The following is a 27,890-nucleotide window of genomic DNA, read 5'->3' on the forward strand; positions in this document are numbered from 1 at the left end:
ATCAACCAGGGATAAACAGGAACTTAACACTGACATGTACATCAACCAGGGATAAACAGGAAGTTAACACTGACATGTACATCAACCAGGGATAAAGAGGAAGTTAACACGGACATGTACATCAACCAGGGATAAACAGGAAGTTAACACTGACATGTACATCAACCAGGGATAAAGAGGAAGTTAACACTGACATGTACATCAACCAGGGATAAACAGGAAGTTAACACGGACATGTACATCAACCAGGGATAAAGAGGAAGTTAACACTGACATGTACATCAACCAGGGATAAACAGGAAGTTAACACTGACATGTACATCAACCAGGGATAAAGAGGAAGTTAACACTGACATGTACATCAACCAGGGATAAACAGGAAGTTAACACTGACATGTACATCAAGCAGGGATAAACAGGAAGTTAACACGGACATGTACATCAACCAGGGATAAACAGGAAGTTAACACGGACATGTACATCAACCAGGGATAAAGAGGAAGTTAACACTGACATGTACATCAACCAGGGATAAAGAGGAAGTTAACACGGACATGTACATCAACCAGGGATAAAGAGGAAGTTAACACTGACATGTACATCAACCAGGGATAAACAGGAAGTTAACACTGACATGTACATCAACCAGGGATAAAGAGGAAGTTAACACGGACATGTACATCGACCAGGGATAAACAGGAAGTTAACACTGACATGTACATCAACCAGGGATAAACAGGAAGTTAACACTGACCTGTACATCAACCAGGGATAAAGAGGAAGTTAACACTGACATGTACATCAACCAGGGATAAACAGGAAGTTAACACTGACATGTACATCAACCAGGGATAAAGAGGAAGTTAACACGGACATGTACATCAACCAGGGATAAACAGGAAGTTAACACTGACATGTACATCAACCAGGGATAAAGAGGAAGTTAACACGGACATGTACATCAACCAGGGATAAAGAGGAAGTTAACACGGACATGTACATCAAGTATCAGGGCCATGGGCCTTTCTCATGATGGAAAAATACAGAGAAGCATGAAGACAGGAACTGTTCAATGAGTTGGGGGGGAGGGGCACATTCAGAGGGGGGTGTTGCGAGAACAAGCGGTCTTTTGTTAGATAACAGGAGCCAGGTGCGAGATAACGGTATGGAGCATGAGAACCTGGATGTTATTCACAAGCAAGTTACATCTATCAACAGACGCGCCAAGAGGCGGGGACCCGCCTGAGCACCTGCAATAGGCTGGACAAGTTTAAACCACGCCCAGTCTCTACTGTGATAGGCCAACAGACGGGTTGGAACTGTCTATCACAGTATAAAGAATACTGTTTTACATACGTCTTGTCAGTTCCCTGTTCTGCCCTGCGTGGTATTACAGTGAGCCCGTATATACGAAAGTTGCATTTGCCATTTATTACTTAGCTAATAAAAAATACATAGTATAAAATCGGTGACTCATTGTTATATTTATCCTGATACCAGATTCGAATTTACGCAACTCTAACAATAGTCAACATCAAATTCAATATTTTATCAAGTAATAATAGTTGCCTAATACTAGGCTTATTGTTTACTTAAAACAATGTTAAGGAAATATCTAACTGGTTTCACGAAGGTCATGGGTGACAAAGACAATCCCATCAATAACTTCAACGACAAAGTGATAACTTTAATTACTAATGGTTAGAGCGTTGGACTAGTAACCTGAAGGTTGCAAGTTCAAACCCCCGAGCTGACAAGGTACAAATCTGTCGTTCTGCCCCTGAACAGGCAGTTAACCCACTGTTCCTAGGCCGTCATTGAATAATAAATAAATAAAAACATTATTTTGCGTTTATGAACCCCAGGAAGACGCAGAAAGCGATCACGGACAAAACAGTTTTCATGATTTCTTTCCCAGGCTGAAAAAATATATAACTGCGACAAACAAAACAGACTTTGCAGCCGAAAAAGGCAAAAAATATATTCTTCGGGATATGTAGTAAAGCCGCACCCACTTCGATTAATGGGCCAATTGAAAATCGTACTTCACAGTTGCTAGGCAGGCTTCACCTCTCGATGTTTCTCTCGGTTGATCCAGGGTCGTCGCTAGTTAATACAGCCACAAAGTCATAGTTATGGCTAAACCCCATCCATGTATCTGCTTTTTAACCCAACCTTAACCAGTTATTATTGACGTTGTGCCTAACCTTAAAGTGAGTCCCAATAGGCTACAGGGCTAGAAGAGAAACAGCTTTTGTGAAATGAACGTGAAAATGGACTTTTCATAGCTGGTTAGGAGAATTTGGATAAGGTTTGGAAAAGGGTTTGCTGAAATGCAAAATAAGAAAAAACAGGAATTTGACAAAAGCTGTATCCCTTCTAGCCATGGCAGTCTGTTACAAAGTTGACGTAATCTTCCTTTTACCAGTTACAATGCTGGACATGCATTGCATTGAGACAAAGTATGGTAATAAAGTATAGTGTATGATCTGATATGTCAACATTGTATCATCACCCATTATAATGCTGTAGACTACTGCTCTGCACGCATTGCCTACCTGCCTTGGCAATGTGAGTAGCTTATTGCAAGTACATTACTGATTGAATGATTAATATAACTTATCAAAATGGACTTTTGAACATGACTGAGTCGATCACAACAAGTTCTTACAGTGAAGAGACATTTAATCAAGAAATATCATAAAAAAGTGACATTTTTGGTCACAATGATTCTGTATTTCTTTAAATTAAAAATATTTTGTCAAATAGTTGTCCAATGTCAATAGTTTACCATTTATTTTTTAAATCAAACTGAACAGAAAAGTGTTGTATAATACACCGAAAGACAGAACATATCGTTTTTTTAAAGTAATGAAAATACAGTTCTCTACTTAGCAAAATGTGCCTGTAAAAACCCCCATTTATTTCTGTTGATAATTGGTCATTTACAGGAATGTTGAAGGATAGACAGAAGCTGAGATGTTATATTGATAAATGACTTCAAACCAAAAATGAACGTTGATATTTACAGCTCACACAAATGCATATCACATGGGCTTCCTCGAAAATAATTTGGGCTTTAAAAAATAAAATGAAAATGCTGATCAAATATCAGACTTTAGATTACACTGTTGCTTATAACTAAAACCACATTCAAATAGTGCAAGTTATGGAGTTTGTTTATTTATTTCTATTATGAGAAAACGTTTTCAAATCTAATGGTACCAATTTCAAGGAATTTTTTTTTTTTTTTTTTTAATCTAAAAATAAAATACTTGATAAAAGCTTTTATTGTTTTGAAAGAAGTGAGTTTGATTGAGAATGTTCATCAGAAGCTGTGCCATTTGTCAATTAAAAATAGCTTGCCCCCCAAAAAATCTTAACAACTTTGTGTGTAAGTGTTTTAGTAATGATTGTCAATTCAAAAACCCTTGAAACTGGCACCTTCGCACAAAGTGTTACCAAAAAATGAAAACAAAAGCCCAAGATTGTCATCTCAGCTCTCATTAAAGGCTGGCACGGATTGGACAACCACAGATGGAATGGCCGCCTGTTAAGAAAGAAGGGTAAAGATATGAGGTTTAATTCTGATTTAATCGAGTTAGCTACAGTTCATGTAATTAGATACAGTTTTAACAAACAAATATAAATACATTCATCTTAATACCTACCATTAAGTCCTTCTCCAGATCCTTACATATCTGCCTCTGGAGAAAACAACAACAACACAGACAGCACTGTTATTGTTTTACAGACTTCCACAAACTACATGTCTACGTGAAATCAGTCTCTTACTGTAACTAATGGCTCATCAATTGGTATCTAAATCAATGACCACATAATGAACCTCGCTCTCCACGACCCTGTCCAGAAACAACTCCTGTAACTCATCCCAGGTGTACTCCTCTAACTACACTAGTAACTCACCCCAGGTGTGCTCCTCTAACTACACTAGTAACTCACCCCAGGTGTACTCCTCTAACTACTAACTACACTAGTAACTCACCCCAGGTGTACTCCTCTAACTACTAACTACACTAGTGACTCACCCCAGGCGTGCTCCTCTAACTACTAACTACACTAGTAACTCACCCCAGGTGTACTCCTCTAACTACACTAGTGACTCACCCCAGGTGTGCTCCTCTAACTACTAACTACACTAGTAACTCACCCCATGTGTACTCCTCTAACTACACTAGTAACTCACCCCAGGTGTACTCCTCTAACTACACTAGTAACTCACCCCAGGTGTACTCCTCTAACTACACTAGTAACTCATCCCAGGTGTGCTCCTCTAACTACACTAGTAACTCACCCCAGGTGTACTCCTCTAACTACACTAGTAACTCACCCCAGGTGTGCTCCTCTAACTACACTAGTAACTCACGCCAGGTGTAGGTCTTCAGATTCTTCAGGTGACGGACTCTGCAGGTGTACACCTCTAACTATACTAGTAACTCACCCCAGGTGTGCTCCTCTAACTATACTAGTAACTCACCCCAGGTGTGCTCCTCTAACTACACTAGTAACTCACCCCAGGTGTGCTCCTCTAACTACACTAGTAACTCACCCCAGGTGTGCTCCTCTAACTACTAACTACACTAGTAGCTCACCCCAGGTGTACTCCTCTAACTACTAACTACACTAGTAACTCACCCCAGGTGTGCTCCTCTAACTACACTAGTAACTCACCCCAGGTGTGCTCCTCTAACTACTAACTATACTAGTAGCTCACCCCAGGTGTACTCCTCTAACTACTAACTACACTAGTAACTCACCCCAGGTGTGCTCCTCTAACTACACTAGTAACTCACCCCAGGTGTACTCCTCTAACTACTAACTATACTAGTAACTCACCCCAGGTGTGCTCCTCTAACTACACTAGTAACTCACCCCAGGTGTACTCCTCTAACTACACTAGTAACTCACCCCAGGTGTACTCCTCTAACTACACTAGTAACTCACCCCAGGTGTACTCCTCTAACTACACTAGTAACTCACCCCAGGTGTACTCCTCTAACTACACTAGTAACTCACCCCAGGTGTGCTCCTCTAACTACACTAGTAACTCACCCCAGGTGTGCTCCTCTAACTACACTAGTAACTCACCCCAGGTGTACTCCTCTAACTACTAACTACACTAGTAACTCACCCCAGGTGTGCTCCTCTAACTACACTAGTAACTCACCCCAGGTGTACTCCTCTAACTACTAACTACACTAGTAACTCACCCCAGGTGTGCTCCTCTAACTACACTAGTAACTCACCCCAGGTGTACTCCTCTAACTACTAACTACACTAGTAACTCACCCCAGGTGTACTCCTCTAACTACTAACTACACTAGTAACTCACCCCAGGTGTGCTCCTCTAACTACACTAGTAATTCACCCCAGGTGTGCTCCTCTAACTACACTAGTAACTCACCCCAGGTGCACTCCTCTAACTACACTAGTAACTCACCCCAGGTGTACTCCTCTAACTACACTAGTAACTCACCCCAGGTGTACTCCTCTAACTACTAACTACACTAGTAACTCACCCCAGGTGCACTCCTCTAACTACACTAGTAACTCACCCCAGGTGTACTCCTCTAACTACACTAGTAACTCACCCCAGGTCTTCTCCTCTAACTACTAACTACACTAGTAACTCACCCCAGGTGTGCTCCTCTAACTACACTAGTAACTCACCCCAGGTGTGCTCCTCTAACTACACTAGTAACTCACCCCAGGTGCACTCCTCTAACTACACTAGTAACTCACCCCAGGTGTGCTCCTCTAACTACACTAGTAACTCACCCCAGGTGAACTCCTCTAACTACTAACTACACTAGTAACTCACCCCAGGTGTGCTCCTCTAACTACACTAGTAACTCACCCCAGGTGAACTCCTCTAACTACTAACTACACTAGTAACTCACCCCAGGTGTGCTCCTCTAACTACACTAGTAACTCACCCCAGGTGTACTCCTCTAACTACACTAGTAACTCACCCCAGGTGTACTCCTCTAACTACACTAGTAACTCACCCCAGGTGTACTCCTCTAACTACTAACTACACTAGTAACTCACCCCAGGTGTACTCCTCTAACTACACTAGTAACTCACCCCAGGTGTACTCCTCTAACTACACTAGTAACTCACCCCAGGTGTACTCCTCTAACTACTAACTATACTAGTAACTCACCCCAGGTGTACTCCTCTAACTATACTAGTAACTCACCCCAGGTGTGCTCCTCTAACTACTAACTATACTAGTAACTCACCCCAGGTGTGCTCCTCTAACTATACTAGTAACTCATCCTAGGTGTACTCCTCTAACTACTAACTATACTAGTAACTCACCCCAGGTGTGCTCCTCTAACTACTAACTATACTAGTAACTCACCCCAGGTGTGCTCCTCTAACTACTAACTATACTAGTAACTCACCCCAGGTGTGCTCCTCTAACTATACTAGTAACTCACCCCAGGTGTGCTCCTCTAACTATACTAGTGACTCACCCCAGGTGTGCTCCTCTAACTATACTAGTAACTCACCCCAGGTGTACTCCTCTAACTACACTAGTAACTCACCCCAGGTGTACTCCTCTAACTACTAACTACACTAGTAACTCACCCCAGGTGTGCTCCTCTAACTACACTAGTAACTCACCCCAGGTGTGCTCCTCTAACCACACTAGTAACTCACCCCAGGTGTGCTCCTCTAACTACACTAGTAACTCACCCCAGGTGTGCTCCTCTAACTACACTAGTAACTCACCCCAGGTGTACTCCTCTAACTACTAACTACACTAGTAACTCACCCCAGGTGTGCTCCTCTAACTACACTAGTAACTCACCCCAGGTGTGCTCCTCTAACCACACTAGTAACTCACCCCAGGTGTACTCCTCTAACTACACTAGTAACTCACCCCAGGTGTGCTCCTCTAACTACACTAGTAACTCACCCCAGGTGTGCTCCTCTAACTACACTAGTAACTCACCCCAGGTGTACTCCTCTAACTACTAACTACACTAGTAACTCACCCCAGGTGTACTCCTCTAACTACACTAGTAACTCACCCCAGGTGTGCTCCTCTAACTACACTAGTAACTCACCCCAGGTGTACTCCTCTAACTACTAACTACACTAGTAACTCACCCCAGGTGTGCTCCTCTAACTACACTAGTAACTCACCCCAGGTGTGCTCCTCTAACCACACTAGTAACTCACCCCAGGTGTACTCCTCTAACTACTAACTACACTAGTAACTCACCCCAGGTGTGCTCCTCTAACTATACTAGTAACTCATCCCAGGTGTACTCCTCTAACTACTAACTATACTAGTAACTCACCCCAGGTGTGCTCCTCTAACTACTAACTATACTAGTAACTCACCCCAGGTGTGCTCCTCTAACTATACTAGTGACTCACCCCAGGTGTACTCCTCTAACTACACTAGTAACTCACCCCAGGTGTGCTCCTCTAACTACTAACTATACTAGTAACTCACCCCAGGTGTGCTCCTCTAACTACTAACTATACTAGTAACTCACTCCAGGTGTGCTCCTCTAACTATACTAGTAACTCACCCCAGGTGTGCTCCTCTAACTACACTAGTAACTCACCCCAGGTGTACTCCTCTAACTACTAACTACACTAGTAACTCACCCCAGGTGTGCTCCTCTAACTACACTAGTAACTCACCCCAGGTGTGCTCCTCTAACCACACTAGTAACTCACCCCAGGTGTGCTCCTCTAACTACACTAGTAACTCACCCCAGGTGTGCTCCTCTAACTACACTAGTAACTCACCCCAGGTGTACTCCTCTAACTACTAACTACACTAGTAACTCACCCCAGGTGTGCTCCTCTAACCAAAATATAAATATATAATAATATATCCCATTTAGCAGACGCTTTTGTCCAAAGCGACTTACAAGTCGGCTGGGGCCACTACTTTTACATATGGGTGGCCCCAGCGGGAATCGAACCCACGACGCTTGGCGTTGCAAGCGCCATGCTCTACCGACTGAGCCACACAGGACTTACTAGTAACTCACCCCAGGTGTGCTCCTCTAACTACACTAGTAACTCACCCCAGGTGTGCTCCTCTAACTACACTAGTAACTCACCCCAGGTGTACTCCTCTAACTACTAACTACACTAGTAACTCACCCCAGGTGTACTCCTCTAACTACACTAGTAACTCACCCCAGGTGTACTCCTCTAACTACACTAGTAACTCACCCCAGGTGTACTCCTCTAACTACACTAGTAACTCACCCCAGGTGTGCTCCTCTAACTACACTAGTAACTCACCCCAGGTGTACTCCTCTAACTACACTAGTAACTCACCCCAGGTGTGCTCCTCTAACTACACTAGTAACTCACCCCAGGTGTGCTCCTCTAACTACACTAGTAACTCACCCCAGGTGTACTCCTCTAACTACTAACTACACTAGTAACTCACCCCAGGTGTACTCCTCTAACTACACTAGTAACTCACCCCAGGTGTACTCCTCTAACTACACTAGTAACTCACCCCAGGTGTGCTCCTCTAACTACACTAGTAACTCACCCCAGGTGTGCTCCTCTAACTACACTAGTAACTCACCCCAGGTGTACTCCTCTAACTACTAACTACACTAGTAACTCACCCCAGGTGTGCTCCTCTAACTATACTAGTAACTCACCCCAGGTGTACTCCTCTAACTACACTAGTAACTCACCCCAGGTGTACTCCTCTAACTACACTAGTGACTCACCCCAGGTGTACTCCTCTAACTACACTAGTAACTCACCCCAGGTGTGCTCCTCTAACTACACTAGTAACTCACCCAGGTGTGCTCCTCTAACTACACTAGTAACTCACCCCAGGTGTACTCCTCTAACTACTAACTACACTAGTAACTCACCCCAGGTGTACTCCTCTAACTACACTAGTAACTCACCCCAGGTGTGCTCCTCTAACTACACTAGTAACTCACCCCAGGTGTACTCCTCTAACTACACTAGTAACTCACCCCAGGTGTGCTCCTCTAACTACACTAGTAACTCACCCCAGGTGTGCTCCTCTAACTACTAACTATACTAGTAACTCACCCCAGGTGTACTCCTCTAACTACTAACTATACTAGTAGCTCACCCCAGGTTTACTCCTCTAACTACTAACTATACTAGTGACTCACCCCAGGTGTGCTCCTCTAACTACACTAGTAACTCACCCCAGGTGTGCTCCTCTAACTACACTAGTAACTCACCCCAGGTGTGCTCCTCTAACTACACTAGTAACTCACCCCAGGTGTACTCCTCTAACTACTAACTACACTAGTAACTCATCCCAGGTGTACTCCTCTAACTACTAACTATACTAGTGACTCACCCCAGGTGTACTCCTCTAACTACTAACTACACTAGTAACTCACCCCAGGTGTACTCCTCTAACTACTAACTATACTAGTAGCTCACCCCAGGTGTGCTCCTCTAACTACACTAGTAACTCACCCCAGGTGTGCTCCTCTAACTACACTAGTAACTCACCCCAGGTGTGCTCCTCTAACTACACTAGTAACTCACCCCAGGTGTACTCCTCTAACTACTAACTATACTAGTAGCTCACCCCAGGTGTGCTCCTCTAACTACACTAGTAACTCACCCCAGGTGTGCTCCTCTAACTACACTAGTAACTCACCCCAGGTGTGCTCCTCTAACTACACTAGTAACTCACCCCAGGTGTGCTCCTCTAACTACACTAGTAACTCACCCCAGGTGTGCTCCTCTAACTACACTAGTAACTCACCCCAGGTGTGCTCCTCTAACTACACTAGTAACTCACCCCAGGTGTGCTCCTCTAACTACAGTAGTAACTCACCCCAGGTGTACTCCTCTAACTACACTAGTAACTCACCCCAGGTGTGCTCCTCTAACTACACTAGTAACTCATCCCAGGTGTACTCCTCTAACTACACTAGTAACTCACCCCAGGTGTACTCCTCTAACTACACTAGTAACTCACCCCAGGTGTGCTCCTCTAACTACACTAGTAACTCACCCCAGGTGTAGGTCTTCAGATTCTTCAGGTGACGGACTCTGCAGGCGTACACCTCTCCGCTGGCTGGTGTGAATCCAACACTCTTGGTGAGGTGGAACTGCCATCCCTGTTCGAAGGCCAGGTCTGTCTGCTTGGCGTCGGGGATCTCCATGCCGTTCTTCAGGAGCTGGATGCTGATGTCAGGGGGGTGGAAGCCACTCACGTGACAGATCAGGGTGTTCTTATTGCCAAAGTTGCCAGGGTTACGGCTGTACACCTGCACCTTGGGGGGAGCTGGTAGAAATAAGAAAGGAAATGCCATAGGGAGATTTATAGGTTTTCATTAGTTAAAAGTTTTATTGTTCCATTTGTAGGTATTGGAATACATAAATATATTCCTTTACATTTCACACAGGTAGGTGTAACAGTATAACTTTAGACCGTCCCCTCGCGAACCAGGGACCCTCTGCACACATTAACAACAGTCAACCACGAAGCATCGTTACCCATCGCTCCACAAAATCCGCGGCCCTTGCAGAGCAAAGGGGGAACCACTACTTCAAGGTCTCAGAGCAAGTGACGTCACCGATTGAAACGCTATTTATCGCCCACCGCTTACTAAACTAGCCGTTTCACATCCATTACATAGGCTATATATTTTAACAGAGTTATTTAAAAGTAAAGTACACTTAGGGACAAAGGTCTGTGAGTTATCAGACATTTATTATGGCTCGAGCCAATACTGGCCGCCAAAGACAGCAGCCATTTCATTAAAAGTGAAAGTAAAATCTGGAGGGGATTACCAGCCATAACAAAATGTGGCGTCATGTCATTGTCGGCCTATACCAGGTAGGCTATAACATAACCTATCCACTGAAACAATCACTTAACGTTATATTTTTGATCAGGTTAAAAACGTTACATTAGGTTTACATTACATGAACTTTACATTAGGTGACATCACACATCTCACAAACATTTACAAGCATGTCAGCAAATAGTTGAGGATTAAAAATCAATGATTAGGATGTAGAAATGATTATCTAGCAAAAATGGCAAAAGGTTCATGCAAATTATTTAGCTAGGGCTCGAGGTTGTGGTGTCCTTCCTCCCACATGACATGACAATGTAGGGTTTACAAGAAACAGTGTTCAATAAACAAACCAACAAAAAAACTACAGAAAAGTTATACGTTTGGTATTTAAATAAATATCCTAGTAAAAAAACGTAAAACTACAATATAAACAGCGTACAAACAAACTGATGGTAAGAAATCGATAAAGACATGCATTTCCAAACGTTGCGTTGACTTTATAAAACAAGATACTTACATTCTTTTGCCTCCACGGCGCTGTAAATGAGCCCAAGTACAACGATTGACAGAATAGACTTCATATTTGGTGTAATTCGGAATTATTCGTCCTCAAATAAAATAGAGAATGGAAAGATCCGCCTGTCTGTGCCTGTGTGAAAATAACCTAACTGAAAGTAAGGCAGACAGTCGTATACATGCTCTCCAGGACCGCCTCCTCTCTATTTTAAAAGCCAATCAAAAATGGTAGATTTCTGTTGTTAGGCTAAAGAAAGCCGCACAGGTTAAATAGTTTATTGGGGAGGACTATAGTCTGGAAATAAACTGAAATCCAGGTGAGTTACCATAATAGCAATTTCGATGTATGTCATGAGATATTATTATTTGACCATGCTGGTCATTTATGAACATTTGAACATATTGGCCATGTTCTGTTATAATCTCCACCCGGCACAGCCAGAAGAGGACTGGCCACCCCTCATAGCCTGGTTCCTCTCGAGGTTTCTTCCTAGGTTTTGGTCTTTCGAGGGAGTTTTTCCTAGCCACCGTGCTTCTACACCTGCATTGCTTGCTGTTTGTGGTTTTAGGCTGGGTTTCTGTACAGCACTTTGAGATATCAGCTGATGTAAGAAGGGCTATATAAATACATTTGATTTGATCATGTTATTTCACCTTTGCATCCATTTTGAGAATAAAAAAATATAGAATAGTTGTTTGGCCATTTCAATATTTTGTGTCTCCATTGATCTAATTGTATTTGTATTTATTTAACTTTTATTTAACTAGGCAAGTCAGTTAAGAACAAATTCTTATTTACAATGGTGGCCTACCCGGCCAAACCCGGACGACGCTGGGTCAATTGTGCGCAGCCCTATGGGATGTGATACAGCCTCGAATCGAACCAGGGACTGTTGTGACGCCTCTTACATTGAGATGAAGTGCATTAAGACTGCTGCGCCACTCGGGACCACAAATATATGAGTAATTAGAGTGAAAAGTTGCTAGAATGGTTACACACCATTACTTAATACAATATTGCAATGCATGTATCTCTTTAAAAATATGTGTATTTATATGCTATTTTCAGATTTGATTGAAGAGAGGGAGGATGACAGTGGGGAAAGATAGCTTATATCAGGTAGTACGCCGGATTTGAACCCAGGCCGACACCGTAGACGTGCCGCATAGACCACGCTAGGCCACAATACACATACCTCTTTTAATTAGGGTTTTTGTTTTTTAGTTTTAGCATAAAGTTGAGCATTGTCTACTCAACCGCTTTAATAGTTCCCTGGGGGGAAAAAATGACCCTTTATCAACAGTTAGTGGTGTGTTGCGCGATTGCAGGTTTCACAGAAATCACGAGCCATGTCACATGACGTTTACAAACCAAGCCGGAAGTGGAGTGAACTGACGCACGTCAACCGGAACAGCTGTGCAAGGGCCCCAAAACAGAAATCATCAAGACAGTATTTTAGTCTGAATTAAAGCTGGATCAAGATGACTACACCTGAAAAATACCCTAGGTCTTCTATTGAAGATGATTTCAACTATGGAACAAATGTTGCGACAGCGAGTGTGCAAATCCGGATGGGTAAGAGAAGATCATGTCTTGCCAAATGAAATAAACTATGTGACATTTATCGTGGTGGCAACTAACTAAATGACAGAATCGAATACATCCGCTGCTATAGATTGTAACTAAATAAATCATGATTTCAATAAGCCTACTTAGCTGTCTTATCTATTTATTCTCTCTCCCCGGAAAAGATTTCCTGCGCAAGGTATACACCATCCTGTCTCTTCAGATCATCCTGACCACGGCTACCTCTGCTCTCTTCATGTACTGTGACACCATCAAGGACTTTGTCCATTCAAGGTAAATTGTGAACTATTAGTAGACCTGCGTAATTCAATGGGCATATCTGGGAAACACTGTGTTAGAAGGGTAATGAGGGTGGGTTTAATTTGTGGAAAGTTCCAACAAAAAAAACTCCGTAAATAACAAGGCTGCCAACAAACAACGCATAGACAGTTGTATAGTGGCAGAATAAGATACCGGTTAGAGAGGGTGGGCTATTTCATTACGTTTTTCACTCGCCACGTTTATTCCGAAAAAATATTTGTCCTCTCTCTGGTAGCCTACGGACAAACATTAAGAATAAGCTGCGTTGTGAGTTGATGCCTATTCGGCAGCTAGGTGAATTGATCATGATACTCTGTATGTGTTGTTTGCAAATTATTACCTGGGTAATGATATTGTTATGATAGATATTAGTAAATGATACCCACCTGGGTAATGATATTGGTATGATAGATATTAGTAAATGATACCCACCTGGGTAATGATATTGGTATGATAGATATTAGTAAATGATATACCCACCTGGGTAATGATATTGGTATGATAGATATTAGTAAATGATACCCACCTGGGTAATGATAATGGTATGATATATATTAGTAAATGATACCCACCTAGGTAATGATATTGTTATGATATATATTAGTAAATGATACCCACCTGGGTAATGATAATGGTATGATAGATATTAGTAAATGACACCCACCTGGGTAATGATATTGGTATGATATATATTAGTAAATGATACCCACCTAGGTAATGATATTGTTATGATATATATTAGTAAATGATACCCACCTGGGTAATGATATTGTTATGATAGATATTAGTAAATGATACCCACCTGGGTAATGATATTGGTATGATATATATTAGTAAATGATACCCACCTAGGTAATGATATTGTTATGATATATATTAGTAAATGATACCCACCTGGGTAATGATATTGGTATGATAGATATTAGTAAATGACACCCACCTGGGTAATGATATTGGTATGATAGATATTAGTAAATGATACCCACCTGGGTAATGATATTGGTATGATAGATATTAGTAAATGATATACCCACCTGGGTAATGATAATGGTATGATAGATATTAGTAAATGATACCCACCTGGGTAATGATATTGGTATGATAGATATTAGTAAATGATACCCACCTAGGTAATGATATTGTTATGATATATATTAGTAAATGATACCCACCTGGGTAATGATATTGGTATGATAGATATTAGTAAATGATATACCCACCTGGGTAATGATATTGGTATGATAGATATTAGTAAATTCAGATAGTTGAACGCGTACTCCACTAGGGATGTAACGGTAATGATATTGGTATGATAGATATTAGTAAATTCAGATAGTTGAACGCGTGGAATTCTCCACCCCAGAATAGCCCTATACACCAGCATTGTGCATGTATTTATATACTGTAAGGAGACTTGTATTTTGGCTACCCGATGACATCAGATTCCTATCATACTAATCTCTCCAGCCTAGGTGTCAGTCTGTTTCTGCCGTGTTGTCAACTCCTCATGGGACTTTCAATGGAGAATGCAAGGGACAGGAGTCCAACCAGATGTGCAATAGTATAATCTGTCCAACACGCTGCCAGGTTGGCTTGGCTTGGTTCTGACTCTCTCATTGGTTCTGTACCCCCTCCAGTCCAGCGGTTGTGTTGGTGTCAGCCATTGGCTCCCTGGTGTTGATCATTGCCCTGGCCTTCTACAGACATCAACACCCCATTAACCTGTACCTGCTTGCCGCATTCGTAAGTTCTGGTTTGCACAGATTGTATCACAAATGGCACCCTATTCCCTATATAGTGCACTACTTTTGACCGGGGCCCATAGGGTTCTGGTCGAAAGTAGTGCACTATAAAGGGAATAGTGGCCCTGGTTAAAAGTAGTGCACTATATAGGGAATAGTGGCCCTGGTTAAAAGTAGTGCACTATATAGGGAATAGTGGCCCTAGTTAAAAGTAGTGCACTATATAGGGAATAGTGGCCCTAGTTAAAAGTAGTGCACTATATAGGGAATAGTGGCCCTAGTTAAAAGTAGTGCACTATATAGGGAATAGTGGCCCTAGTTAAAAGTAGTGCACTATATAGGGAATAGTGGCCCTGGTTAAAAGTAGTGCACTATATAGGGAATAGTGGCCCTAGTTAAAAGTAGTGCACTATATAGGGAATAGTGGCCCTAGTTAAAAGTAGTGCACTATATAGGGAATAGTGGCCCTGGTTAAAAGTAGTGCACTATATAGGGAATAGTGGCCCTAGTTAAAAGTAGTGCACTATATAGGGAATAGTGGCCCTGGTTAAAAGTAGTGCACTATATAGGGAATAGTGGCCCTGGTTAAAAGTAGTGCACTATATAGGGAATAGTGGCCCTAGTTAAAAGTAGTGCACTATATAGGGAATAGTGGCCCTGGTTAAAAGTAGTGCACTATATAGGGAATAGTGGCCCTGGTTAAAAGTAGTGCACTATATAGGGAATAGTGGCCCTGGTTAAAAGTAGTGCACTATATAGGGAATAGTGGCCCTAGTTAAAAGTAGTGCACTATATAGGGAATAGTGGCCCTGGTTAAAAGTAGTGCACTATATAGGGAATAGTGGCCCTAGTTAAAAGTAATGCACTATATAGGGAATAGTGGCCCTGGTTAAAAGTAGTGCACTATATAGGGAATAGTGGCCCTGGTTAAAAGTAGTGCACTATATAGGGAATAGTGGCCCTGGTTAAAAGTAGTGTACGATGTAATGAGTTTGTTAAAGCTAACATTGTTTTCTTTCTCTCTTTCAGACTCTGTTGGAGTCGGTCTCTGTTGCTACTGCAGGTGAGTTCTGCCTTTGCTTGATGTTGATTCATCTTTTGAGAAGTTTTCTTTTTAGTTCAAAATATCCACCGCTTCTATATAAATTATAAATTCTATTCATGTCTCAATAAATAATGAATTAGTTAATCTACTGTGAGACACCTGTGACCTCATTAGTAATATGATTATTCATAGTTTATTATTCCCCTCGGGAAATATCGACCCCCCCTCCCTACTGTGTTTCCATAGCAACACCACAAGCTTCACTTCCTGTCTGCATCCAGCATGGCATCCTATTCACTTTATAGGGAATAGGGTGCACTAATTAGTGACCTTTATAGGGAATAGGGTACACTAATTAGTGCCCTTTATAGGGGATGGGGTACACTAATTAGTGACCTTTATAGGGAATAGGGTACACTAATTAGTGACCTTTATAGGGAATAGGGTGCACTAATTAGTGACCTTTATAGGGAATAGGGTACACTAATTAGTGACCTTTATAGGGAATAGGGTGCACTAATTAGTGCCCTTTATAGGGAATAGGGTGCACTAATTAGTGACCTTTATAGGGAATAGGGTGCACTAATTAGTGCCCTTTATAGGGAATAGGGTGCACTAATTAGTGCCCTTTATAGGGAATAGGGTGCACTAATTAGTGACCTTTATAGGGAATAGGGTACACTAATTAGTGACCTTTATAGGGAATAGGGTACACTAATTAGTGACCTTTATAGGGAATAGGGTGCACTAATTAGTGACCTTTATAGGGAATAGGGTACACTAATTAGTGACCTTTATAGGGAATAGGGTGCACTAATTAGTGACCTTTATAGGGAATAGGGTACACTAATTAGTGACCTTTATAGGGAATAGGGTGCACTAATTAGTGACCTTTATAGGGAATAGGGTGCACTAATTAGTGACCTTTATAGGGAATAGGGTGCACTAATTAGTGACCTTTATAGGGAATAGGGTGCACTAATTAGTGACCTTTATAGGGAATAGGGTGCACTAATTAGTGACCTTTATAGGGAATAGGGTGCACTAATTAGTGACCTTTATAGGGAATAGGGTGCACTAATTAGTGACCTTTATAGGGAATAGGGTACACTAATTAGTGACCTTTATAGGGAATAGGGTGCACTAATTAGTGACCTTTATAGGGAATAGGGTACACTAATTAGTGACCTTTATAGGGAATAGGGTGCACTAATTAGTGACCTTTATAGGGAATAGGGTGCACTAATTAGTGACCTTTATAGGGAATAGGGTGCACTAATCAGTGCCCTTTATAGGGGATAGGGTGCACTAATCAGTGCCCTTTATAGGGGATAGGGTGCACTAATCAGTGCCCTTTATAGGGGATAGGGTGCACTAATCAGTGCCCTTTATAGGGAATAGGGTGCACTAATCAGTGCCCTTTATAGGGGATAGGGTGCACAAATTAGTGCCCTTTATAGGGATTAGGGTGCACTAATTAGTGCCTTTTATAGGGAATAGGGTGCACTAATTAGTGCCCTTTATAGGGAATAGGGTGCACTAAATAGTGCCCTTTATAGGGAATAGGGTGCACTAAATAGTGCCCTTTATAGGGAATAGGGTGCACTAATTAGTGCCCTTTATAGGGAATAGGGTGCACTAAATAGTGCCCTTTATAGGGAATAGGGTGCACTAAATAGTGCCCTTTATAGGGAATAGGGTGCACTAATTAGTGACCTTTATAGGGAATAGGGTGCACTAATTAGTGACCTTTATAGGGAATAGGGTGCACTAATTAGTGACCTTTATAGGGAATAGGGTGCACTAATTAGTGACCTTTATAGGGAATAGGGTGCACTAATTAGTGACCTTTATAGGGAATAGGGTGCACTAATTAGTGACCTTTATAGGGAATAGGGTGCACTAATTAGTGACCTTTATAGGGAATAGGGTGCACTAATTAGTGACCTTTATAGGGAATGGGGTGCACTAATTAGTGCCCTTTATAGGGAATGGGGTGCACTAATTAGTGCCCTTTATAGGGAATGGGGTGCACTAATTAGTGACCTTTATAGGGAATGGGGTGCACTAATTAGTGACCTTTATAGGGAATGGGGTGCACTAATTAGTGACCTTTATAGGGAATGGGGTGCACTAATTAGTGACCTTTATAGGGAATGGGGTGCACTAATTAGTGACCTTTATAGGGAATGGGGTGCACTAATTAGTGACCTTTATAGGGAATGGGGTGCACTAATTAGTGCCCTTTATAGGGAATGGGGTGCACTAATTAGTGCCCTTTATAGGGAATGGGTGCACTAATTAGTGCCCTTTATAGGGAATGGGGAGCACTAATTAGTGCCCTTTATAGGGAATGGGGAGCACTAATTAGTGCCCTTTATAGGGAATGGGGTGCACTAATTAGTGCCCTTTATAGGGAATGGGGAGCACTAATTAGTGACCTTTATAGGGAATAGGGAGCACTAATTAGTGCCCTTTATAGGGAATAGGGTTCGATTTCAGACGCAGTCCTCGTTGTTTGTTCCCTCCTATACACTGTGAATCAGCCATGTGTTTGTGTTGTTGTCTCTGTAGTGACCTTCTATGAGTATTCCATCGTGCTCCAGGCCTTCTTCCTCACAGCAGCTGTGTTCCTTGGGCTGACTGCCTACACCTTCCAGTCGAAGAGAGACTTCAGTAAACTGGGAGCTGGGTAAGAGGCCTTGAACTTCTCTCATAGACCTGGCTGTTACTTTTTCAACAGTAGCGCACTATGTAGGGAATAGGGTCAGGGCTCCATTTTGGATGCAAACCTACCTTTTAGCTGCTCACTGTTACAGATATATTACCTATTTATTATAGCTGTTACAGATATATTACCTATATTATAGCTGCTACATTGTTACAGATATATTACCTATTTATTATAGCTGTTACAGATATAATACCTATTTATTATAGCTGTTACAGATATATTACCTATTTATTATAGCTGTTACAGATATATTACCTATTTATTATAGCTGTTACAGATATATTACCTATTTATTATAGCTGTTACAGATATAATACCTATTTATTATAGCTGTTACAGATATAATACCTATTTATTATAGCTGTTACAGATATATTACCTATTTATTATAGCTGCTACAGATATATTACCTATTTATTATAGCTGTTACACTGTTACAGATATATTAGCTATTTATTATAGCTGCTACAGATATATTACCTATTTATTATAGCTGTTACAGATATATTACCTATTTATTATAGCTGTTACAGATATATTACCTATTTATTTTAGCTGTTACACTGCTACAGATATATTACCTATTTATTATAGCTGTTACAGATATATTACCTATTTATTATAGCTGTTACACTGTTACAGATATATTAGCTATTTATTATAGCTGCTACAGATATATTACCTATTTATTATAGCTGCTACAGATATATTACCTATTTATTATAGCTGTTACAGATATATTACCTATTTATTATAGCTGCTACAGATATAGTACATATTTATTTTAGCTGTTACACTGCTACAGATATATTACCTATTTATTATAGCTGCTACAGATATAGTACCTATTTATTATAGCTGCTACAGATATATTACCAATGTGTTTTTAGAGGTTATTTGTAAACACGAAGCATGGTCTCAGGTTTGTTAGTGCTGTCTTGATGACAACGTCCACAGGAGCCACTAACACCCCTCCTTGATAAAGCTTCACCCACGACTGTATGGTTGTGGACTACAGACAGAGTGTATTAGGGTACCTGCTGGTTGAACAGAATCTTCACTGTGTTCCAGACTGTTCTCCGGCCTGTGGATCCTGATCATCGCTGGTTTCATGAAGGTGAGTTTCGTCCTTTTCACAGTTTCTCTTTACTGTTAAAATTCTGTTTTCCTTCAGGTAGTGGTTGCTGCGGTAGAGGCGGTTGCTGCGGTAGAGGCGGTGGCTGCGGTAGAGGCGGTTGCTGCGGTAAAGGCGGTTGCTGCGGTAGAGGCGGCGGTTGCTGGGGTAGAGGCGGTTGCTGGGGTAGAGGCGGCGGTTGCTGGGGTAGAGGCGGCGGTTGCTGGGGTAGAGGCGGCGGTTGCTGGGGTAGAGGCGGCGGTTGCTGCGGTAGAGGCGGTTGCTGCGGTAGAGGCGGTTGCTGCGGTAGAGGCGGTTGCTGCGGTAGAGGCGGTTGCTGCGGTAGAGGCGGTTGCTGCGGTAGAGGCGGTTGCTGCGGTAGAGGCGGTTGCTGCGGTAGAGGCGGTTGCTGCGGTAGAGGCGGTTGCTGCGGTAGAGGCGGTTGCTGCGGTAGAGGCGGTTGCTGCGGTAGAGGCGGTTGCTGCGGTAGAGGCGGTTGCTGCGGTAGAGGCGGTTGCTGCGGGTAGAGGCGGTTGCTGCGGGTAGAGGCGGTTGCTGCGGTAGAGGCGGTTGCTGCGGTAGAGGCGGTTGCTGCGGTAGAGGCGGTTGCTGCGGTAGAGGCGGTTGCGGCGGTAGAGGCGGTTGCTGCGGTAGAGGCGGTTGCTGCGGTAGAGGCGGCTGCTGCCGGGGTAGAGGCGGCGGCTGCCGGGGTAGAGGCGGCTGCTGCCGGGGTAGAGGCGGTTGCTGGGGTAGAGGCGGCGGTTGCTGGGGTAGAGGCGGCGGTTGCTGGGGTAGAGGCGGCGGTTGCTGGGGTAGAGGCGGCGGTTGCTGCGGTAGAGGCGGCGGTTGCTGCGGTAGAGGCGGCGGTTGCTGCGGTAGAGGCGGTTGCTGCGGTAGAGGCGGTTGCTGCGGTAGAGGCGGCTGTTGCTGCGGTAGAGGCGGCTGTTGCTGCGGTAGAGGCGGCGGTTGCTGCGGTAGAGGCGGTTGCTGCGGTAGGCGGTTGCTGCGGTAGAGGCGGTTGCTGCGGTAGAGGCGGTTGCTGCGGTAGAGGCGGTTGCTGCGGTAGAGGCGGTTGCTGCGGTAGAGGCGGTTGCTGCGGTAGAGGCGGTTGCTGCGGGTAGAGGCGGTTGCTGCGGTAGAGGCGGTTGCTGCGGGTAGAGGCGGTTGCTGCGGGTAGAGGCGGTTGCTGCGGCAGGCGGTTGCTGCGGGTAGAGGCGGTTGCTGCGGGTAGAGGCGGTTGCTGCTACGGTAGAGGCGGTTGCTGCGGTAGAGGCGGTTGCTGCGGTAGAGGCGGTTGCTGCGGTAGAGGCGGTTGCTGCGGTAGAGGCGGTTGCTGCGGGTAGAGGCGGTTGCTGCGGGTAGAGGCGGTTGCTGGGGTAGAGGCGGCGGTTGCTGCGGTAGAGGCGGTTGCTGCGGGTAGAGGCGGTTGCTGCGGGTAGAGGCGGTTGCTGCGGGTAGAGGCGGTTGCTGCGGGTAGAGGCGGTTGCTGCGGGTAGAGGCGGTTGCTGCGGTAGAGGCGGTTGCTGCGGTAGAGGTTATTACCACTCTTTTCAACATCTATAGTAGAGGCGGTTACTATAGTAGAGGCGGTTTCAGGTAGCGGTTACTATAGTAGAGGTGGTTTCAGGTAGTGGTTACTATGGTACAGGTAGGTCATTACCACTCTTTTTCAACATCCATTATCTCTTCATTTTCCATTATTTTTCTTCTATGTAGTCATTCCTCATTAACGCCTTGTCAGTCAATCAATCCATCTATCATCCATCTATCATCCGTCCATTCAGACAACCTTAATCTATCCGTCAGTCATCCATCTATCATCCGTCCATTCAGACATCCTTAATCTATCTGTCAGTCAATCCATCTATCCACAGTTTAATCTGAGTCTCCTCTCCCCCCTCCCCCCAGCTCTTCTTCCAGAACGACACAGTAGAGCTGTTGTTTGCTGGTGCGGGAGCTCTGTTGTTCTGTGGCTTCATCATCTACGACACCCACCTCCTGATGCACCAGCTGTCCCCTGAGGAGCACGTCCTGGCCTCCATTAACCTGTACCTGGACATAGTTAACCTCTTCCTGCATATCCTCCGCATGCTGGACTCCATGAAGAAAAACTGACCTTCTATTCCCTAATGTAGTGCACTACACACTATTACCTAATGTAGTGCACTACACACTATTACCTAATTTAGTGCACTACACACTATTCCCTAATGTAGTGCACTACACACTATTACCTAATTTAGTGCACTACACACTATTACCTAATTTAGGGCACTACGTTTTGACCAGGGCCCTGTATGAACGTCGTGCACCGTGAAGGGAATAGTGTGTGGTTTGGGACTCGGGGCAGATTTAGTGATCAGGGGCTCACAGGGTGACTTGGGATCGATTCAGTTCTCAATTCAGTAACATTTTCTTGGAATTATTTATAAAATCCTCATAGAAAAGAAAATGGGCATTTATCGATTCACCTCCATGAATTGAAAACTGTTTTGCCCTCCATCTCTGATAGCCAACCCTGATGTAGATCCCACCAGTGATTGTGAAACATTAACCCCTGGAGATAATAATATATTATAACCTGTGCCATTTTGTTGTTTTTTTAGCATTTTGGGACTGGCTGTGTTTTGGACTTAATGCTGTTTTTTTGTTCTTATACTGTTTATTATTCTGAATGTAAAACAAACTAAGACATCGTATTTAATTGTGGGTTGCTCGCTCAGTGAATGATTTCTTCCTGAATAATCAGGCATACAGATTACGGAAGGTTGTGATGGTGTGAAAAAAAGCAGAACACATTTCTTAGGAAAGTACTTCGTTCTACTTTAGTTTAAACTTCCATCCCCCTCGCTTGCCGGTAGACTGAATAAACTGGCCATGATCATCTTAGAAAGACTTGAATAGTTGTCACAGTAAAGTTTGATAAAATACACTATTCTCCACTATTGACTTAACCAGAGAATATGTATCACATAGCAACCTATTCCCTATATAGTGCACTACTTTTGACCAGAGGTCGTGTCCCAAATGGGACACCATTCCCTATATAGTGCACTACTTTTGATCAGAGTTCGTGTCCCAAATGGGACACCATTCCCTATATAGTCCACTACTTTTGACCAGAGGGCGTGTCCCAAATGGGACCCCATTCCCTATATAGTGCACTACTTTTGACCAGGGTCCGCATCCCAAATGGGACCCTATATTCCCTATATAGCTCACTACTTTTGACCAGATCCGTGTCCCAAATGGGACCCTATTCCCTATATAGTGCACTACTTTTGACCAAAGCCCTATGGGGCATTTGATGACAGAGATTTGATATGCCGGCAAACAGAGGGATCCTCTGGGACCAGGAAACATGTTCAACCAGTTAGCTGGTGGGCAGAACAAGTGTACAGTAGAATACAACCACATCAGATGTCAGGAAAGGGAATCTTCACTACAGGTCTGAACACCAGGAGGTTTCCATTAGACATCATGTAAATACTAATGAAGAGATTTTACTAGGCTCTATATTCTGTTTCCTCACTCATTTGTTTATTAACAAACCTGCAAGTTGCAATACAAATTGTCACGTGGAATGTAAAGAAGTTGCACATCTATTCGGTGAACTGTGAATCAACTGTCAATTGTATATGCTTTGATTTCTTGATTAAATTGTAAAGTGGAGTGTTTTAAATTTTCATGAAGGACCGTCTGCTTCCTCCAACTCAGTAGAACCAGTTATACCACTAGACCAGGTGAACACTCACCGGTACAGAACCAGTTATACCACTAGACCAGGTGAACACTCACCGGTACAGAACCAGTTATACCACTAGACCAGGTGAACACTCACCTGTACAGAACCAGTTATACCACTAGACCAGGTGAACACTCACCTGTACAGAACCAGTTATACCACTAGACCAGGTGAACACTCACCTGTACAGAACCAGTTATACCACTAGACCAGGTGAACACTCACCTGTACAGAACCAGTTATACCACTAGACCAGGTGAACACTCACCTGTATAGAACCAGTTATACCACTAGACCAGGTGAACACTCACCTGTATAGAACCAGTTATACCACTAGACCAGGTGAACACTCACCTGTATAGAACCAGTTATACCACTAGACCAGGTGAACACTCACCTGTATAGAACCAGTTATACCACTAGACCAGGTGAACACTCACCTGTATAGAACCAGTTATACCACTAGACCAGGTGAACACTCACCTGTATAGAACCAGTTATACCACTAGACCAGGTGAACACTCACCTGTACAGAACCAGTTATACCACTAGACCAGGTGAACACTCACCTGTATAGAACCAGTTATACCATTAGACCAGGTGAACACTCACCTGTACAGAACCAGTTATACCACTAGACCAGGTGAACACTCACCTGTACAGAACCAGTTATACCACTAGACCAGGTGAACACTCACCTGTACAGAACCAGTTATACCACTAGACCAGGTGAACACTCACCTGTATAGAACCAGTTATACCACTAGACCAGGTGAACACTCACCTGTATAGAACCAGTTATACCACTAGACCAGGTGAACACTCACCTGTATAGAACCAGTTATACCACTAGACCAGGTGAACACTCACCTGTATAGAACCAGTTATACCACTAGACCAGGTGAACACTCACCTGTACAGAACCAGTTATACCACTAGACCAGGTGAACGCACCGACAGTGTTTTGCAAAATTATTCAGACCCCTTTGGATTATTTTGCATTTTATTGTTTTACAAATTAGAATTAAAATGGATTTGTCCTTTTTTTTTAAATCATTAATTTACACAAAATACTCTGCAATGTCAAAGTGGAAGAAAAATAACTGATAAATAACTAAAATATAATTGTTGCATAAGTATTCAGCCACTTTGTTTAGGCAAACATAATATTAGTGCAGGAGTCAAATGTGGTTTAACAAAACACATAAGTGACATGGACTCACTGTGTGAAATAATAGAGGTTAACAACTGCTTCCTTGTCTTTAAGCCTGGTGGTGTCTGCATCAAGGTATGGGTATGCTTGCCATTGGAAAATACTGTGGAGTTTTTCAGGATAAAATGAACCGGGATGGAGCTCAGCACAGGCAAAACCCTAGAGGGAAAAAAACCTGCTTCAGTCTGCTTTACACCAGAGACTGAGAGAGGAATTCAACTTTTAGCAGGACAATAACCTTCAACACAAAGCCAAATCTAGACAGGAGTGGCTTACCAAGGAGACAGTGAATGTTCCTGAGTGGCCAAGTTACAGTTTTGACTTAAATCTGCTTAAGAATCCATGGCAAGACTTGAACATTGCTGTCTAGCCATGATCCCCAACATTTGGTCAACAGAAAGTCCATTATTCAGTAGCCTGTTATGCATAAAGCTTCTCAGAGTATGAGAGCTGATCTAGGATCAGGTCATCCCCTCCTGTCCATGTAATCTGATTCATTGTGATCTAAATGATACAACTGATCCTAGGTCAACATTCTGAGACGGTTGATGAGTCCCAGCTCCTTCAGTAAGTCAGGCTGTTGTCTGAGGTCTGTCTTCAGTGACTCGGGGATGTCCAGTCTGCCGTAGTCCTCCTCTTCTACCAGATTACGGATTAGCATCAGACAACACTCCTGCAGAGAGTACACTGGAACACAGAGAGAAACAATGACGTCGGTGAAACTTGGTCAGAGCTGGTCCCAGATCTGTCAATACTCCCTGGACAGAGCTGGTCCCAGGTCTGTCAACACTCCTGCAGAGAGTACACTGGAACACAGAGAGAAACAATGACGTCGGTGAAACTTGGCGTGTTTTTACACACTCCTGGTCAGAGCTGGTCCCAGATCTGTCAACACTCCCTGGACAGAGCTGGTCCCAGATCTGTCAACACTCCCTGGACAGAGCTGGTCCCAGATCTGTCAACACTCCCTGGACAGAGCTGGTCCCAGATCTGCCAACACTCCCTGGACAGAGCTGGTCCCAGATCTGTCAGCACTCCCTGGACAGAGCTGGTCCCAGATCTGTCAACACTCCCTGGACAGAGCTGGTCCCAGATCTGTCAACACTCCCTGGACAGAGCTGGTCCCAGGCCTGTCAACACTCCTGGACAGAGCTGGTCCCAGGCCTGTCAACACTCCCTGGTCAGAGCTGGTCCCAGATCTGTCAACACTCCCTGGTCAGAGCTGGTCCCAGATCTGTCAACACACCTGGTCAGAGCTGGTCCCACATCTGTCAACACTCCTGGTCAGAGCTGGTCCCACATCTGTCAACACTCCCTGGACAGAGCTGGTCCCACATCTGTCAACACTCCCTGGACAGAGCTGGTCCCACATCTGTCAACACTCCCTGGTCAGAGCTGGTCCCACATCTGTCAACACTCCTGGACAGAGCTGGTCCCACATCTGTCAACACTCCTGGTCAGAACTGGTCCCACATCTGTCAACACTCCCTGGTCAGAGCTGGTCCCACATCTGTCAACACTCCTGGTCAGAGCTGGTCCCACATCTGTCAACACTCCCTGGACAGAGCTGGTCCCACATCTGTCAACACTCCCTGGTCAGAGCTGGTCCCACATCTGTCAACACTCCCTGGACAGAGCTGGTCCCAGATCTGTCAACACTCCCTGGACAGAGCTGGTCCCAGGTCTGTCAACACTCCTGGACAGAGCTGGTCCCAGATCTGTCAACACTCCTGGACAGAGCTGGTCCCAGATCTGATTGTGCTTTTCGTTTACTCCATCGCCAAGCCAAATGATTTGTTTTACAACAATTCCATCAGGAGTTGGCAAGATCAGAAAAGATCTGGGACCCAGGCTACTATAAACAATACTGGAACACAGAAAGAAACTATCAAAATAACTTTTTGAGGGGTAAAATGCCAAACAAGTAATGCATGTGTGGGTGGTGACATCAACAACAACTTGAGGGAAAGTCTCAATAGTCTAGGTTTTCATCTCATTGTCTGTTGCCTAGGCCTACCATTTATTTATTTTTAAAACAGCCTATAGCAGCCTGGGACAGGCCAAATGTCAATGCTATTATTGGTTTGACTATTTTATATCTAGGTGACAACGAGGAAAGGAAACGACAGCACTTGGAAGTGTAGTGAACAACGGGTGTCTGTCAACGGGGTTGATGGGAAGCAACATAGAGAGGGACACACCTGGGGTAGCTATGACAACATTCAGAAACTTGGGGTCACCATTCTCTTCATATTCGGTGGCAGCTGTTGGCATATAAACATCTAGCTGATTAGCTAAAAGTTTCGACCCATTTCGAGAGGCTCTGAAAACCCACGGATGCGCTGCGGAGAGTGGAATGAGATGGAGGGAAATTAAATGTCACGAACAATAGCTTTAGGCTACAAATCATTCAATTCAACATTTGGCCCATAGCTAAGTAATGCTTTGTTGAGGTATAACTGTCCTCTTGGTTCAGCCCATAGCTGAATTACATTACATGCTAAACTTAATACAGATCAAGTACTTGAGTAACACAAGAAAGACTAAATAAGGGAAAGATAGAAGGCTGTGTTGCATGAGGGAGGGACTCACTCAGAAAAGTATTCATTCGTAATAACCCGTTCGTTCGTATATCGCCATAAGAAACTGGATGTCCGGAATAATCCAACCACCATGCTCGGGCGCTTTGTTTCGACTGATTAATAAAATTAACGTGGGTTTTGACTTCAGCGTTTAGAGACCGGAGAGCTTTATTTTCCCCGCTCACTACTTCCTGCTCCTCCATGACGACAGTGACACTCAGAATGCCACGACGATTTCATTCCCTAAACCAATCACAAGAGGTCGCTGTTGTTCAGCGCTCTGACGAGTCAGACATGAAACATCATTCTCGGAACAACAGATGCCAATAGAGTCCAATAGAGTCCAGGAGAGTCCAGGAGATTCCAATAGAGTCCAGGAGAGTCCAGGAGAGTCCAGTAGAGTCCAATAGAGTCCAATGGAGTCTAATAGAGTCTAATAGACTCCAAAAAAGTCTACTAGAGTATAAAATAATCTTATAGAA

At 43.6% G+C, this 27,890-nt stretch overlaps 3 protein-coding genes across 4 annotated transcripts; 1 reads left to right on the forward strand and 2 right to left on the reverse strand.

Moving 5' to 3' along the window:
* Positions 1-2,781: 2,781 nt before the first annotated feature.
* On the reverse strand, positions 2,782-11,504 carry LOC135515560 (beta-2-microglobulin-like). Its single transcript, XM_064939181.1, has 4 exons — positions 11,347-11,504; positions 10,037-10,309; positions 3,672-3,707; positions 2,782-3,550 (listed from the first exon to the last, which is right to left on the reverse strand). Exons 1-3 carry the CDS (start codon positions 11,408-11,410, stop codon positions 3,694-3,696), a joined length of 351 nt encoding a protein of 116 aa, XP_064795253.1. The 5' UTR covers positions 11,411-11,504; the 3' UTR covers positions 2,782-3,550; positions 3,672-3,693.
* A 143-nt stretch (positions 11,505-11,647) lies between these two features.
* Positions 11,648-23,540, forward strand: LOC135515559 (protein lifeguard 4-like). Of its 2 annotated transcripts, XM_064939178.1 has the most exons (8): positions 11,648-11,662; positions 12,675-12,921; positions 13,098-13,206; positions 14,871-14,976; positions 16,005-16,038; positions 18,595-18,712; positions 19,826-19,871; positions 21,777-23,540. In XM_064939178.1, exons 2-8 carry the CDS (start codon positions 12,828-12,830, stop codon positions 21,981-21,983), a joined length of 714 nt encoding a protein of 237 aa, XP_064795250.1. In that variant the 5' UTR covers positions 11,648-11,662; positions 12,675-12,827; the 3' UTR covers positions 21,984-23,540. The 2 variants fall into 2 exon arrangements, with proteins under 2 accessions (XP_064795250.1, XP_064795251.1); XM_064939179.1 differs by lacking the exon at positions 11,648-11,662 and having other exon boundaries at positions 12,667-12,921.
* A 1,030-nt stretch (positions 23,541-24,570) lies between these two features.
* LOC135515562 (von Hippel-Lindau disease tumor suppressor-like) lies at positions 24,571-27,625 on the reverse strand. The gene is made up of 3 exons (XM_064939182.1): positions 27,419-27,625; positions 27,028-27,168; positions 24,571-25,513 (listed from the first exon to the last, which is right to left on the reverse strand). The coding sequence occupies exons 1-3, from the start codon at positions 27,609-27,611 to the stop codon at positions 25,350-25,352; spliced, it is 498 nt and encodes a 165-aa protein (XP_064795254.1). The 5' UTR covers positions 27,612-27,625; the 3' UTR covers positions 24,571-25,349.
* Positions 27,626-27,890: the final 265 nt, after the last annotated feature.

This window comes from Oncorhynchus masou, chromosome 27 (genome assembly GCF_036934945.1).
Source record: "Oncorhynchus masou masou isolate Uvic2021 chromosome 27, UVic_Omas_1.1, whole genome shotgun sequence".
Taxonomy (NCBI): Eukaryota; Metazoa; Chordata; class Actinopteri; order Salmoniformes; family Salmonidae; genus Oncorhynchus; species Oncorhynchus masou.

Coding starts and splice junctions, on each gene's coding strand:
- LOC135515560 (XM_064939181.1), bottom strand. CDS start 11,410: ATGAAGTCTATTCTGTCAATCGTTGTACTTGGGCTCATTTACAGCGCC. Junction 10,310..11,346: donor CGCCGTGGAGGCAAAAGAAT/GTAAGTATCTTG, acceptor TATTTCTACCAG/CTCCCCCCAAGGTGCAGGTG.
- LOC135515559 (XM_064939178.1), top strand. CDS start 12,828: ATGACTACACCTGAAAAATACCCTAGGTCTTCTATTGAAGATGATTTC. Junction 14,977..16,004: donor TGTACCTGCTTGCCGCATTC/GTAAGTTCTGGT, acceptor TCTCTCTTTCAG/ACTCTGTTGGAGTCGGTCTC. Junction 18,713..19,825: donor TTCAGTAAACTGGGAGCTGG/GTAAGAGGCCTT, acceptor ACTGTGTTCCAG/ACTGTTCTCCGGCCTGTGGA.
- LOC135515562 (XM_064939182.1), bottom strand. CDS start 27,611: ATGGAGGAGCAGGAAGTAGTGAGCGGGGAAAATAAAGCTCTCCGGTCT. Junction 27,169..27,418: donor ACGAATGAATACTTTTCTGA/GTGAGTCCCTCC, acceptor CACTCTCCGCAG/CGCATCCGTGGGTTTTCAGA. Junction 25,514..27,027: donor TGTTGTCATAGCTACCCCAG/GTGTGTCCCTCT, acceptor TCTGTGTTCCAG/TGTACTCTCTGCAGGAGTGT.